We start from the raw sequence: 14194 nt of genomic DNA, 5'->3' as shown, positions 1-14194 counted from the left end.
AACAAGCGAGGGTACCGTTGGCTCACTTGAGATTGATTGGACAAGCAATGTCATGTGATCATCTGCAGCCAATGATGGCTAAGTGGGCGTGTCATAACTAATTAACACTAACACGTTGGAGTCGCGTGTGTCCTATCCTCCATGGCAAAGGCTCCTCGAACCCCCGGGGTTCGATCGAAGCCAGGTTAAGAACCACTGGTTTATACATTAACTTGGCACTATCTCTATCCTTCTCACCTCATCACCATCTGTTGTATGCTACTAACCTTGAACTATTGCCACTATCCAAATTGGTCACTCTAAACGTGTAGTACTGTACAGTATTGCTGTATTGGGGATGAGGCTTATTTTAAAACACCCCTCCGAGCGGTACAAGACATCACATTGACCATTAATCATTCGAAAAACAGAATGTCACAAAGGCAGCCGTCTCGTGCTTGAAAAGAGGATGCGTCATGCATTTAGATTTCCAGTTGAATTTTGAACAAACCGGTAGCACTTTCACCTTCCGGGTGGGTGCTGACTCACTGAGAAGCAACGCACAGCCACACACATACCCGATCACTGTTCAAGTTTCATGGGAATTTATTACATCAGCACTTCAGTAAAACATTTTCGAGGGTCGTCCTTTGTCCACGACCCCCGTCACCAACATGGCCAAGAAAGCGCACCGCAAAAAAAAAAAAAGTATCAACACAGAGTTGTCTTTGTAACTGGCGACTGTCGCCGCTGCCGCTCGCCTTGTGTGTCGAACGGTCCCAGAACGCACCTCGGCAGACCCAAAAAGTAGGGGCTGGTTAAACTCGTCAACGTTCATCTGTTTGGAGGTGGAAACGGGAAGCAACGGCAGCCACGAATCGGAGCAGAGAACAAGAAAGACAACAGGCACGTTGGGATACTGAGAGTGAAATGTTTCAGCGTGGCACTATTTCACCCGGGGCACACCGGACCAGAGTGTTCTCGCGGGTAAAAACGTTTCATTCCGTGTCATGACAGGAAGAGAGGTGCCTCCTTTTTTGATGTGCCAACTGCTCATATGATTTCAAAGGTCTTTTTCAGTTCCATGATCAGCTGCCAGTCCGACTTCTGCATGTCGTCCCGGAACCAGTTCTTCAGCGCGTCGATGGACGCCCGCGTGATCTGGAACAATGTCAATTCAATCAGCCTTTAGCTCTGACAATTATATTTTTGGTGCAGCGTTTATTTTGATCGGGATATGAAATCATGAAACATGACTTGTGAGCAAGATGCGCGGCTTGGTGGTTTTTTTTAGCAAATGATTCGACGACGGTTCAAGTCCAGCTTGTGGTCTTTATTTTTTTTTTAAGTTGCAGAAGCTCCTTGCGTGTGTTCTCATTTTGCATTTGTCGGTCTGCCTGTTTGTCCCGTTCAGAAAAGTGTAAAACGTGCAACGGCGACTGTTGCTCTCCTTGCCCAGATGCGAGGGTGGAACAGTAACATTTTTTGCAGTTCACTCAAGTGGCGGCCTCAGTGAGGTCAATTTTGTTTGCAACGTAAATTTTGGCTCTCAACTCTAGGACCATTTAAAAAAAAAAAAAAAAAAAGCAAGTTCATAATTGGATTTTTTTTTTTTTTAAAGTTGGAGTACTTCTAAATAAAAGTTAACGAAATGGATGTCCTGATAATAATGTTTCCTGTAGTAGCTCAAATTAGTCAGATGCCCATGCCGACGTGGCCCGCACCGCCCTCATGGAAGGAAGTGGGGCCTCCACACTTGCAAGCAGCTCCTACTTTGCCCTGACTAACGGTCACGGCGATGACAAAAAAAAAAAAAAAAAAAAAAAACGGTCTGAGGCGGACTCACCTTGCTGACAAGAATGTCGGTGGCCTCAAAATGGCGGCCGTACATCTTAGGCGACTCGCCAGGAATGGGTTCGATCTTGATGCAGATCTCCTGCCCTTTCTTGGCGCTGTCCACCGTCTTGTGGTTAATCTCGATGCTGGTGACCACACCGATGTCCACAAACTGCGACGCACAAGAACAAGTCATGAACGGGAACATCTGCCACATGTTAACACAAACGGCCCCCAAGTGGGAGGGTGTCCAGGAATTTTCACATTTGGAAACTTTCCGTAGGACTGGATGGGAATAGAGCAGGAATCTACAAAATTGAGCGTCGGCCCCCGTGTGGCGGCACCGTTTGCAAACAACCACAACAGATGCTAATTAGCTATGTGGTCATATGACACAAAGAGCAATTCTTTTAGTTTTATGTTTAGTTTGACAGCGAACTTACATTGGGAATAAATTGCTCGACGCCTCTGATTTGTAGGTGCTGCTTATTGACAAGTGACCCGTGTTCAGTTTCCTGCCACCATACGGTGCTGCCCGGTTAAGCCAGATGGAACGTCGTTTCCAATTTGGAACATTTGTAAAATCCCCCATTTTAAATTCGCCCGGAAAAGACCCAGAAACTTGTCACCTCTTTGTAACTCGACTCACCCCTTTACTGGGAACGCACAGCGGCGTCCCTTGCCGTAGGACGCCAGCTTCCACCGAGACGCCCATGACGATGGGATCTCTGGAGTTGAAGATGAACTGAGGAAGGATGCGCATCTTCACCGGAAACACCGCCACGTGTCTGAACACAAACAAAACAAGGCGAAGCTGTCCGTCAACGGCCATACACCAAAGGCGAGCGTCAAACTGCACACGCCTTACTTGAACTCTTCCTGTTTGGATTTCTTGTAGTCGTCGCGGTACTTGGTGAAGGCGTCAAAAAGGTGGTAGATGATCTCCGCAGAGAAAATGCGGACGCCGAAAGCGTCCGCCATTTCCTGGCCCTCTCGCTCCACCTTCACATCGAAGGCGAGAATCACAGCGTACCTGCGACGACGCGACAACATCAGAGTTGCCACATCGCTAACGCGTTCAATTGGGAAGGTGAAGAGAGGTGGACGTTACTGCGGGTCGTGCTCCAGCATGGTTGAGGCCTTCATCACATCCCTCTTGTGGACGGGACCAATGTTGATGCCGGCGCACTGCGCGCGCACACACACACACACACACACACATTCACACAGGTCAAAATATTTCAGAATGTGAAACCGAGGCCCACAAAGTTTCGGGACCGCTGACGTAATAGAACCTGACCAGAACTCACGGGAACTTTAGATGTTCGCAGAAACTCGAGCAGAGCCTCGAGTGATCCCAGTGTGGATGCCTGCACGTACACGCCTTTCTCCTCCAGCTTGATGGAGCTCAGCGTTTGTTTGAGCTCGTGGATGAGTTCATCCTAAAGACCAGCAGTTGATATCACGTGTCGATTCTACGTTTGGACGCGCGGGCGTATGTGTGTTTGTTGGGAGGGAGAGTGGACTACCCTGAGGACAGGTATTTCGTCCTCTTTATGTGCCACCAGCAGGGGGAGCCCCGCCAACGTCTTCTCCAGGTCTTTCCCCAGAATCTTCACACCTTGAGATGTGGAGACCTCTTTGTGCTTCTCATACTGGTTCTACATATTCAAAAACAAACAAAAAAAATCCTGAAGAATAATGACACAAATGGACACAGTAACATAGGTCTCAAAATTAAATGCATTTGATCATCTTACAGTCGTGTCTATTATTTATTTTTTGTTTTTAAATTAAAAAAAATTCTCCACTCCTCTCAGATGTCACAAAATGGTGCTCAATTCTTGGCGAATAAGAAAATAGTCATCAGTGTCCAAGTTGAGTAATACACATCATACATTGCTGGTGCATTTTTTTAAATCAAATAATTTGTGAGACATTTATTTTTAAGGGTAATATAAAATTAATTTGAAATTCTGTGTTTTTTTTGTTATTCACAGGCGAGGCCCACCACCTTTATTTTAGATCGTAATGACTCTTAAGAGTTGGGTTCAAAACTGAATATGAAGGTTATTGGTAATGATGGGAAAACGAAGCTTCATGAAGCACCAGTGATACTTTTTGACACATTTAGATGGTGCTCTTGGTTTAAATATAAAGGTTAGTGCAATGGAAATGTGTTAAAATTCCACTGCATCTTTAAACCAAGAGTGCCCTCTAGAGGAGACACAAACGTACACAAATGCTTCACGAAGCTTCACTTGTCCACCACTAGTTATCGGTTCAGGTTACCTTGACCCGCAGCTCCTTGAGAGGAGGCGGCAGAAGCAGCCCTCTGATCTGCGTGATGATTGGTCCGTCCACTCCGGGGACGATGATGGTCTCGCCTTCCCGTAGGCGCCCGTTGATCAGGATCACGTCGATGGTGGTGCCCATGCCAGGCAAGGCTTTGACCTGACACACAAATCATCGGGTGTCCGTCTGTTTTAGCGGTCGTCTCAGTGCGTCCGATCGACTCGTTTACCTCCATGACCTGAGCCCTGAGCTCATCGCAGCTCGCGACCCGGCGGGCCAACATGGTTTGAGTGAGCTGGACCAGAAGCGCGATGAGATTTCCGATCCCGTCGCCGCTGTGAGCCGACGTGGGAACCAGCGACACGAAGGTCCTGGGGTCCTTGTTCTCGTAGAAGAGGGCGGCGTTGAGACTCTGCGGGTCAGAGCGGCGGATTAGGTCAACGCACCGGTGAAGCCCGGCCTCCGTTTCGGAAGGCCAATCGGCAAAGATTCTGCTCGCAAAAGTCTGTCCGAGGTTGTCATTTGGAAACGGAATCGAGAGCGTCGCCGCTCACCTGCTGAGCGAACTCCACGATGATGGCCTTTGCCCTCTCATCAAACTCATCTTTGGTGTTTTTCTTCTGCTTCTTCAGCGTCGCCAAGACGTCCGTCTCGGGGCTCCTCTTCCAGTCGTACAAACGGTCAATCTGCAAAGCAGGATCGCCGTTAGCCACTCTCACCGAGACACCGACGCACCGCCACGGCTGGCGGGAAGTCACCTTGTTCAGCGCCACGATGAAGGGACACTTCTTCTCCTTCAGCAGATTGATGGACTCGATAGTCTGAGGCTCCAAACCGTGCATGATGTCCACCACCAGGATGGCGATGTCGCATAGGGAGCTGCCTCGGTTCCTCAAGTTACTGATCAAGTATAAGACGAGCGTTAGCCATGCGGACCGGTCCACGCAATATCGTTCTTGTCTGTTGTTTGGCAATACGCACAAGAGCTCCAATCGCTTCTTCATCACTTTGGACAAACTCTCACCTGAACGACTCGTGTCCCGGTGTGTCGATGATCAACATGCCAGGAATCTTCATGCCTTCTCTGTCAAACTGCATGTGCACAAACAACGTTGTGTCTTCATGTGAGTCTGCCTTGCCTTGTTGTGTCTTTAGGTGTGTGTGTGTGTGTGTGTGTGTGTGTGTGTGTGTGTGTGTGTGTGTGTCATCGTGGTCGTACATTTTTCACCATCTTCGTCTGCTCTTCAATCGTCTCTCTCGGGACGTTCGTGGCTCCGATCTGCTGTGTAATTCCTCCTGCCTCACCGTCCTGAACGTGGGTGTGTCGCAGCTGTGGGAATGAGCAAACGCAACCAGAAGCAGGTCAATTACCAGAAACCCATCCGTCTGTCCGTCCGTCCCGTGTTACGAATCGAAACGGATAACATGTCAACTGTACTGTAAGCTGTGCCACTACGCGGCAGAGTTTAAATTGTTCCTTCTATCACTATATGTCGCTGGCATAGACAGATTACCGTTTTTTTCCCACACCGAAAGGCGCACTGGATTATGAGGCGCACCTTCAATGAATGGCCTATTTTGTAATTTTTTTCATATATTGGGCACGTCGCTGATAAGACGCAATCTACAATGCACCCACTAGATGGCGCTACGCTCAAGCAAATGCCAGCAGAACGATCAGATGTCAGTAAAATGTATTTAATAAAGCAGCGACACAGTTCACTTAACCACCAGCAAGTAAAAACATTGACTTGTTAACAAAAAAAAAAAGTAGCGGAAGCAAAATCATTGACACCCCAAGAAGAAGAAAGTGCAACTTGTCTACTGCAGAGCAAAACAACAATACATGGGATCGAAATATTACCGTAATGACCATACACAAGGCGCATCGGATTTTAAGGCGCACTGTGAGCTTTTAAGAAAATGGAAGGCTTTTCGGTGCGCCTTTTAGTGCGGAAAATACGGTAATTCTTTTCTTCTCCCCAATGAAGTGCAATTGGATCATTTCCTGCAACAGACCCGATTATCCGTCACGGCGCACTGCGGTTGGAAATCCATCATTGACAGAAAGCGACACGATGCAATGGCGCCATGCATCCCCGGAGCTACGTGAACCGCTACGTTACCAACGGCCATCCGGTTGAGAGGTCAATACCAAGCAACGATCAGAAGCGGTGGAGGGGTCAGCGAGAAGTCAAAGATACTGTCAAGTCGGCCAAGTGTGCACCTTATCAAGGATCTTGGTCTTCCCGGTGTCGACGTGTCCGAGCACGCACACGACCGGCGCTCTCAGCCGGTTTATGTCAACGTTCTTGAGGTTTTCGGCTCGGCGTTTCTACGGGGACAAAAATAGCCGGTTAGAATTGAGTTAAAAGAGGCGAGCGCTCGCTCCTCGGGTGCTCTCGGGACACTCGCCTCGATCCGCCTTTTAGCTCGATCGTACAGACGCTCCTCTTTGGTCCTGTCGTCGTCATCGTCGTCGCTCTCGCTGCTCTCGTCGTCACTCTCCTTCGCCTGCTGCTTCTTCCCCTGAGCTCCCGTCACGCCCTTTGCCATCTCCTCCTCTGGCGCTTCCTCGCTTTCCTCCTCCTCTTCGTCCTCTTCCTCGTCGTCGTCCTCGTCCTCTTCATCCTCCTCCTCCTCTTCCTCCTCGTCGCTGCCGGTGGGCTGAGGCGGGCCGACGGGCTCCTCTTTCACCTCGATGTGGACTTTCTTTAACTCTGCCAAAGAGTCACTCGAAACGATGAGTAGCCGCAACGGGCAGCAGAGACTCCCTGGCCAAGCATGTGTCAACACCAACCTTTCTCTTCATCACTGGCAATCGCCTCCCAGTCATCCACGGCGAAATCTGCCTTCACCTCTAAAGCATTTTTGCCACCAAAGTTAAATCTTGCCGCCGTCGATGCTCCACGCGTCCACACCCTCCTACCTCTCACCTGGCTCTATGAGCGGCGTCTCTGCCTCCGGCTCGGGGACAATCGTCTCTGCCGTCTCTGACGTTGGTGAGGTCACCGCCGACGTTTCTGCTGCACGGAAAACAAATTCCTGAACACTGTTCTGTGTAGTTAGTTAGATGCTCCGCTCACTTTCATTGATGAACACCACTTTTCACTTTCCTTGAACCGGCTCGGTTTTTGGGACACTCTGAGTAACGACACACTTGAACAAGGTTCAGAGTTTCGCGACGCTCCGAGTGAAGCGGTGCGATCGGACCGTATTTCCGAATGCATCACACCATGAGGGGACGGGAGATTTTGGGGGCGATAAGTTCCACGGTGCTTTCGGAAATACGCTCTGAGCGCACACTGCTTGACTATTGGGAAACCCAGAGCGTTCAAATGTACTGTTCCGTTTTTCCGAGTGCAACAAAAAGAATACCGGTGTACATTCTAGGCACTCCAACTGGGGACACGACAGCCAGTGTGTCAGGCAGTCCAGGATGGAAACTGTTCAAGCACGAACTAGTGATCGGATATGAATGAGAGCGCGCTCTGGCTCTCCAGACACACGCATTCTCAGAGTATCGCTTGAATGTGAATTTACGAGCATCCCCACTATAAAGTTCATGGTTTCAGTTTTGCAAAAACAATCCACCCCTCCCCAAGAAATAAATGTATGGACTGGTCCAACTGAGAAGGGAAGAAAAATAAGCTCGGAGCCCGCCAAATAGCAATGTAAGACTTGATCAGGCGAAGTTATGGTGGAAAATGAAAACTCGCAATGGAGTCAACCCGCAATTACTGAACCGCAGACAAGACTTTAAATTGTAAACATATCAGGAACTATGAGCGGCTATAATATGCAAATAGGTGAGTTTTCAGCGGTTCGCTTGAGGTTCCACAGGTAAAAAACAAACAACCCAAAAAAAAAAACCCCACCCGCTAAAAGCTGAATAGCGAGCTTGTTGAGCCTACCTTCAGGAGTTTGAGTGATCGGCTGCTTCTTCTTCCGCCTGTCCATATAAACCGGTTTCTTCTTTGACACAGTGTCTTTGGATGGCACCACCACTCCTGCACAGCAACACAGATCAGCTAATGACAGGGGCAAGCAACTGCTGACGGTCAACTACAAGAGAGAATCGAGACGATTGCGAAACAGACCTTGAGCCTGCAGCAGTTTCAGCGTGGCTTCGGCCCGAGCCCGAGCCTCCTTCTGGGATTTGGTCATTAACTTCCCTTCCTTCTTCAGACGCTCCTTCCTTTCCTTCTCCTTCTGCTTCCTTTTCTCCTTGCGCTCCTGCTCAAGACGCTCCTGCCAGGTGTCAGGGGGTAAAACGTGAGTTCCGCGGAGAGACCGTGAAATGAATCACAGCTATTTGTTTATGACCTTAAAATAAAAACGAATGGATCGGGTTGCCGGTCCTTGGACACATCCCTGACAGTAATCCCTCATTTATCGTATATGTACATGTGTAGGAGTATAAATAATATTTATAAGGCCAAATTTAATGGTATACATGCATGTTTGTAGTAATTAACATTACTTAATGCTATAAACCAGGGGATGTCAAAGTCATTTCTTGTCGCGGGCCACTTTGGAGTTACGGCTTCCCTCGGAGGGCCGGTGCAAAATCTCAACGTTATTTATTACCCATGACAATTTGACATTTCGGTCCAGATTTCGGCAAGAATCATGAAAGTTGACACACATGATTTGCTCCCGCGGGCCACATAAAATGACGTGGGGGGCCGGCTCTGGCCCCCGGGCCTTGACTTTGACACCTGTGCTATATACTGATATATTTAAACATGTATAAGTTAGTAAACACATCCATGTAGTGCTGTATATGTTGCTCTATGTGACTCGCTGTTGTCTTGCTGACTTTCACTGCCTCCCGCGGACCTTTTGCGGACTTTTTGCGGCATTTTCACTTTTGGAAAAAATCCGCGATGCATCGAGACCGCGATGCATCGAGACCGCGATAAACGAACCGCGAAATAGCGAGGGATCACTGTAGATATGTCAACGAGCGCCAACATCAGGTCGAAGCTAATTTAGCTAATGCAGTGCCAGCTCATTTATTCTTGCCTACCGCTGTACACGCTCATTTGCTGACTTTTACGTCACTCGCCGTGTCAGGCCTCGCCCTTTTCAAGCGAAAAGAAATCCATGTTGTTCCAGTGTAGAACGGTCACCCCCAAGTGGAGATCAAGAACACCGCGGTGCGCCTCATCGGCACATCGCATGCAAGCCGGGCTCGATAGTGGAGGTCGGTTGTGTGGCGTTTACCTGCTCCAACCTCTGTTGCTCCAGCTCTTCCAGCTTTCGAATTCGTTCCTCCTCCTCCTTCCTGGCGCGCTCCTCCTCCTACAGAGAAGAAGAGAGGGCTCTGCTATCGGAGGATCACAACACCCAGTGCTGTTGTTCCCCTCCCCACGCTTTTAACAGCACACCTCCTTCATCTTGGCCAGAGCTTCCTGCATGGCCTTGACTGTGGCCTTGCTCGGACCCTTTTTTTTCTCCTTCTCTTTCTCCTCCTTCTCCCCTTTCTTCTTTTTCTTGTCCTTCTTTTTCTTGTCACCGTCATCTGATTCATCAAACAGCAACAAACTCGGCTCACTTTTTCTTTGCGCGCGGGAGTCAAGCACGGCGGCGGATAGCTTACCCTCACCAGCCGGCTCTGCTCCTTCCTGCTCGTCCGCATCGGCATCTGCTACGGGGACCGCCTGCGGGGGCGGAGCCTCCGCAGCGGTCTTCTCCGGTTCTTTTTTGACATCGGCGCCGGTCTCCTTCTCCTTCAGCTTCTTTTGCTTGAGCCTCTCTTCCTCTTTCTTCTTCTTCTCCCGCTCCTTTTTCTCCGCCTTCTTTTGCGCGGCGGTCTTCATCTTGAAGCTGCTGTCCTCCTCCTGTTCGTCCTCGTCCTCGCTCTTTGCGGCTTTCCCTTTGCTCTTGTTTTTTTTGTCCCTCCGAGAGCTGATTTCCTCATCTTCCTCGGATTCAGCCTCTTTCGCGTTTCTGGCGGCGCCTTCGTCATCGTCGTCGTCTTCGTCGGAACCGGAAGGCCTCTTGGCGCCTTTCTTACCTCCTTTGGTCTTCAAACGAGAACGCGAGCCGCTCTCCTCGTCAGACTCGGATGGAGCAGCGGGCGCCACCTTGAGATGCAACACTGACATTATTAACGACAGGCAGGTTTTAACGACGACAATCAGAATTGTAACCAAAGTAATTATTCCATTTTTTCTTTTTTTTTTTTTTTAATCAAGACAAATGAGTAGTGGCTTGTTTTCTGTCCCACCTTCTTCTGCTGTCCGTTCCTCAGCTCATCATTTGCACCTTCAGGTTGATTGCCCTCCACTTCTTCGAGGCTGGCATCCTGCACTTTCCCCTTCCTGGTTTTCTTCTTCTCTGCTTTCGGAGGGTCCACATCATTTTCCACAGCGACGACGTCTTTCTGCACAAAAACAAAGTTGGAGGCAGCTCAGCGAAGACGTACTTGCGTCCTGTGACAAAGGCGGTTGCAAAGGATGATTCCCATGGTAAATGCAGCCGGGCTATTCTGAAAAAATATCATTGTCATCGACAAGTATCAGGATAAAGACCAGATTCATCGCAAACAGTCCAATTGAAAAGCGTGACATTTCATTTCAACACATTAATGTGTTCCCGTATATGAAGTTTGAAGTATTTAACCGGACAGTTAATTATTTCATGAATGTTGGATTCAATATTACTTCTCTAACTGAACCTATTCAAAAATTCACAATCATCTGCTCAACTCAGACAAAAAAAAAATATATATATATATATATATATTAAAAATATTGTTTGTTATATGTATTTGTTGCCACACCAGTGTGTTCCAATATTTGTTTAAAGTTTGAAACTACTGCTGCAACGTTGATGCCAGTTAGCCTGCGTTAGCCTGTCAAAGGCGTCTTGCGCGAAGCGTTAGCTCTAAGCCAGCAGACTTTCGTATGGCAACGTTTTCAGGTGAGAATAAAATGACCTGGATAAAGGGGAACATTCACAGGCATGCAAAGACAAGTTTTGTGGTTTGGTTATCAGGCTGCGCGAGTACCGATGCCAGGTATCAGAGGCCTGATTTCAATGTATCGGGTACTCCCATCGGTCGCCGATACCAAGGTCCCCTTTTACTATCTGTAACTAAATGGCACGCATGGCTGATAGACCGTTTTTCGAAGTCAACTGTATCCATGCGGGCCCTCTCATATGACCATTAAGACGCAAGATGCAGAAAAAAAAAGCTTACTCATAAAATAAACCTCTGCACCTGACACAATGAAAAAACAAACATACAAAATGAGCGGGCAAACTCCTGTTACAAAAAAAAAAGGATCCCACTTTCTAGTTAAGTTCCCTATTCGTAGGCCAAGTGCCAATTTTAGAAATTCCTGGTCTCCCCCCATAGACTCCCACGGGTAGGTTCCAACTGTTAAAATTCCCGCAGTATTGCAACCCTACTGAAAAATGTGATGAGCATCTTTAGAGTGAGTTACCTTCCCCTGTCCACCATGTGCCTCCAAGGATAATTCCTCCAGCTCCTTTAAGATGTCATCCTCACTGCAACGGCGAACAAACATGTTAGGGATGATTGAGTGAAGAAGGGGCGAGATGCGGGGAAATGACAGCGTCACATACTCGTAGTCGTCTTTCTTGGCTCCCTTTTTCTTTTTCTTTCCTTTTGTCTCCTTTGAAGAACCAGCTCCTTCGATCTCTGCCGCCAGAGCATCGATGTCGTCATCTTTAGCGCTGATGGGAGTTAAAATCAGCCGGTCAAACAAACACACGCAAAGGGACATAAACCCGCTCATTCTGCGGTGCCACCGTCGGAACAAGAGCGCGCCCTGCTGACTCGCCAAATCCCGAGCAGAATTCACCGACTCAGTGTTAAATCTGGGGCCTGTTTAGTTCAAGCTATTATTCTGCTGTAGGAATGGCAACAGGTGTATTCACAGCTTCCTAACGATAGAATTCAGGAACATTGTGTCCAAAAATATTTTCTGAACGGGAAGAAAAAAAAGTGTTCACACCCACCTGTTACCGTGGATGGATGTGGCTGTGCTCAGAATTCAACAATTCCATTCAAACTCATGTTAAATAAATAAGTTTTAATGACTACCTCATATTTACATCTTCCGGCTGTGTTATCTAAGCAATGAAGAAAATATTACTGCGTAAATCCATTTTTTTTTTTTTTTTTTTTTTTTTTTGCATGCTGTGGGTTTTTCCCACAGCATGCAAAATCTAACTGACTTTTTGGCATTTTCTGGGCTTTGTACCTTGTTCAAGCCATTTCTTACGGAGGGATTGAACTTGACGTACAAAAAAAAAAAACCTAACATGTGCAATGGCGTAAAGAGATCACTAATAAGTGATCAATTTAAGTGGACAAAATGCAAAATATTGAATAAAAACATGTTGATTTCATTTTCTTCATTTATGAAATTTGTCCTGATCTGGATGCGCCAGTGTCAGGCAACTTCACATAGTCAGTGTAATTGCACATCCACTACAGTAGGTGGCAGTGCCCTTCTCATAGTTCAGGCAAATTGATTTGATTTGCTAATGTGTGACTTTCACCTTGCTTGCACTTAGACTTCATTAAAGTTTAAATGATTATATTTTACCAAACGGTGCTATTTTTCGTGATTAAAAAAACGTAAAAAAATGGCCACGTAATGAATTAGCCACGTAGATAAAGGTGCCACTGTAATCTTTAGGGGAATCTTGGCTTCGTTTGATAGCCAGCTGGATGCTAGCCGGCTAACATGACCGACTTTCAGCCACTACGCACAAGCAGAGCGCCGAGACCGGCTGTGAACGGCCGAGGAGCACAAAGCGTGACCACCTTGGCTATATGGCCAACATTTGTTAAGATGCCCTATTTCCAAATGTACTTCGTACTTGCCTCCACTCTCGCAGCCAACTCGTGGTTAGCTTTCGTTAGCTGCTAAAGCTAACCGAGGAACTCTGCGGCGCAAACGCGCACGTTTTCGTCGTGGCGCTCAGTGCCACTGGGTGTCAGCGAGGGCAAAGCCTGCGTCGACCCCCCGCGGATGCTTTCTGTACCTGTCCTCCCCGGATTTCTTCTGTTTCTTCCCCATTCTTCAAGCCGAGTTTCTCCGCTTCTCCACGCACAGCACACACGGATGGCTCACATCGACCAAAGATCGCATATTATTTGCGTGGACAGGATGCCATTCGGCATTTGCTTTTCCTCGTCATCAAACGAGAAAGAAGCGGAGAATTGCGTTATTTTAAATGGATACGGACCAAGGAGTCGAGTGCAAGTTAATACAGTGGTAAGCGTGATCCTACACGGCAAGATGTGGTACGATAAAATGAAGGGGGGGAAACAAACGAAACAAGTTGTTTGGTCCCTAGAAAACGTACAAAGTGAGATATTGTGTCGTGTGTTTTTGATGCGCATGGGCGCCTGCGTCCAATGTCACGTCATGACTTAAGTTCCTCTCAGTCTTTGGTGAAAACACAATTATTTTAAAAATGTAAGTGGTGTTTCCGAACGCTTATTGACCCAAGGAGGCACACACACTTAAATTGCCAAAAGTATTCACTAACCTGTCTTGACTTAGGTTGAATAAATTGAACGCAATTAAAAAAAAATACGGTATTAAATACAGAGGTAAGTTGAAATGAATTTTTAAAAATTAATATTCTACTGTTTTAATTCCTCTTAGTGAGTCGCAGGTTCCCATCACTGGTGAGTTTTTAGAACAGTCCCTGGCACTATTCATATTGTTCTTGGGGCTAACCAGTACTCGCTGGCAAATTGAAAGGAAGCAGCCAGCTCCAAACTATTCCCACCAAGCTGTGAGGATAGAATTGTCCGAAATCTCTCGGTATGTTGATTTTATGGGATGTTTTCCAGCCACCGGAGAGCTTAAATTGATCTATTTTTGCACGTCAAACATGTAGCTGTGTGTATGCATGTGAAAGACAAAGTACCATCCATTTTTCTCAGTCGTCGGGTGTTGTGGGACGCCCACAATGTTTCAAAAGCGGAGAGAACAGATTGATTTTTCACCATGACGAAGTCTCATTTTATTTCCTTTTTTTTTTTTTAATCGTTCAAATTTGGCAGGGGTCCTCATTTGTTGCCATT

The 14194-nt window shown here is 47.4% G+C and overlaps 1 protein-coding gene across 2 annotated transcripts; it reads right to left on the bottom strand.

Annotated features, from left to right (window-relative positions):
• Positions 1-567: 567 nt before the first annotated feature.
• On the bottom strand, positions 568-13363 carry eif5b (eukaryotic translation initiation factor 5B). 2 transcript variants are annotated; one of them, XM_019860679.1, is made up of 26 exons: positions 13141-13363; positions 11710-11820; positions 11568-11631; positions 10346-10501; positions 9716-10202; positions 9504-9637; positions 9340-9417; positions 8211-8361; positions 8025-8120; positions 7047-7136; positions 6911-6970; positions 6526-6830; positions 6338-6445; positions 5330-5440; positions 5135-5202; positions 4869-5010; positions 4665-4796; positions 4340-4522; positions 4108-4269; positions 3345-3476; positions 3126-3257; positions 2927-3003; positions 2684-2848; positions 2465-2603; positions 1826-1987; positions 568-1140 (listed from the first exon to the last, which is right to left on the bottom strand). In XM_019860679.1, exons 1-26 carry the CDS (start codon positions 13173-13175, stop codon positions 1033-1035), a joined length of 3588 nt encoding a protein of 1195 aa, XP_019716238.1. In that variant the 5' UTR covers positions 13176-13363; the 3' UTR covers positions 568-1032. The 2 variants fall into 2 exon arrangements, with proteins under 2 accessions (XP_019716238.1, XP_019716239.1); XM_019860680.1 differs by having other exon boundaries at positions 7047-7133.
• Between the last annotated feature and the right edge of the window lie 831 nt (positions 13364-14194).

Source organism: Hippocampus comes, unplaced genomic scaffold (assembly GCF_001891065.2).
Source record: "Hippocampus comes isolate QL1 unplaced genomic scaffold, H_comes_QL1_v1.1 scaffold56, whole genome shotgun sequence".
NCBI classification, from domain to species: Eukaryota; Metazoa; Chordata; class Actinopteri; order Syngnathiformes; family Syngnathidae; genus Hippocampus; species Hippocampus comes.
The sequence above is the reverse complement of the archived record's forward strand: the minus strand, read 5'-3'. Positions and strand labels throughout refer to the sequence as shown.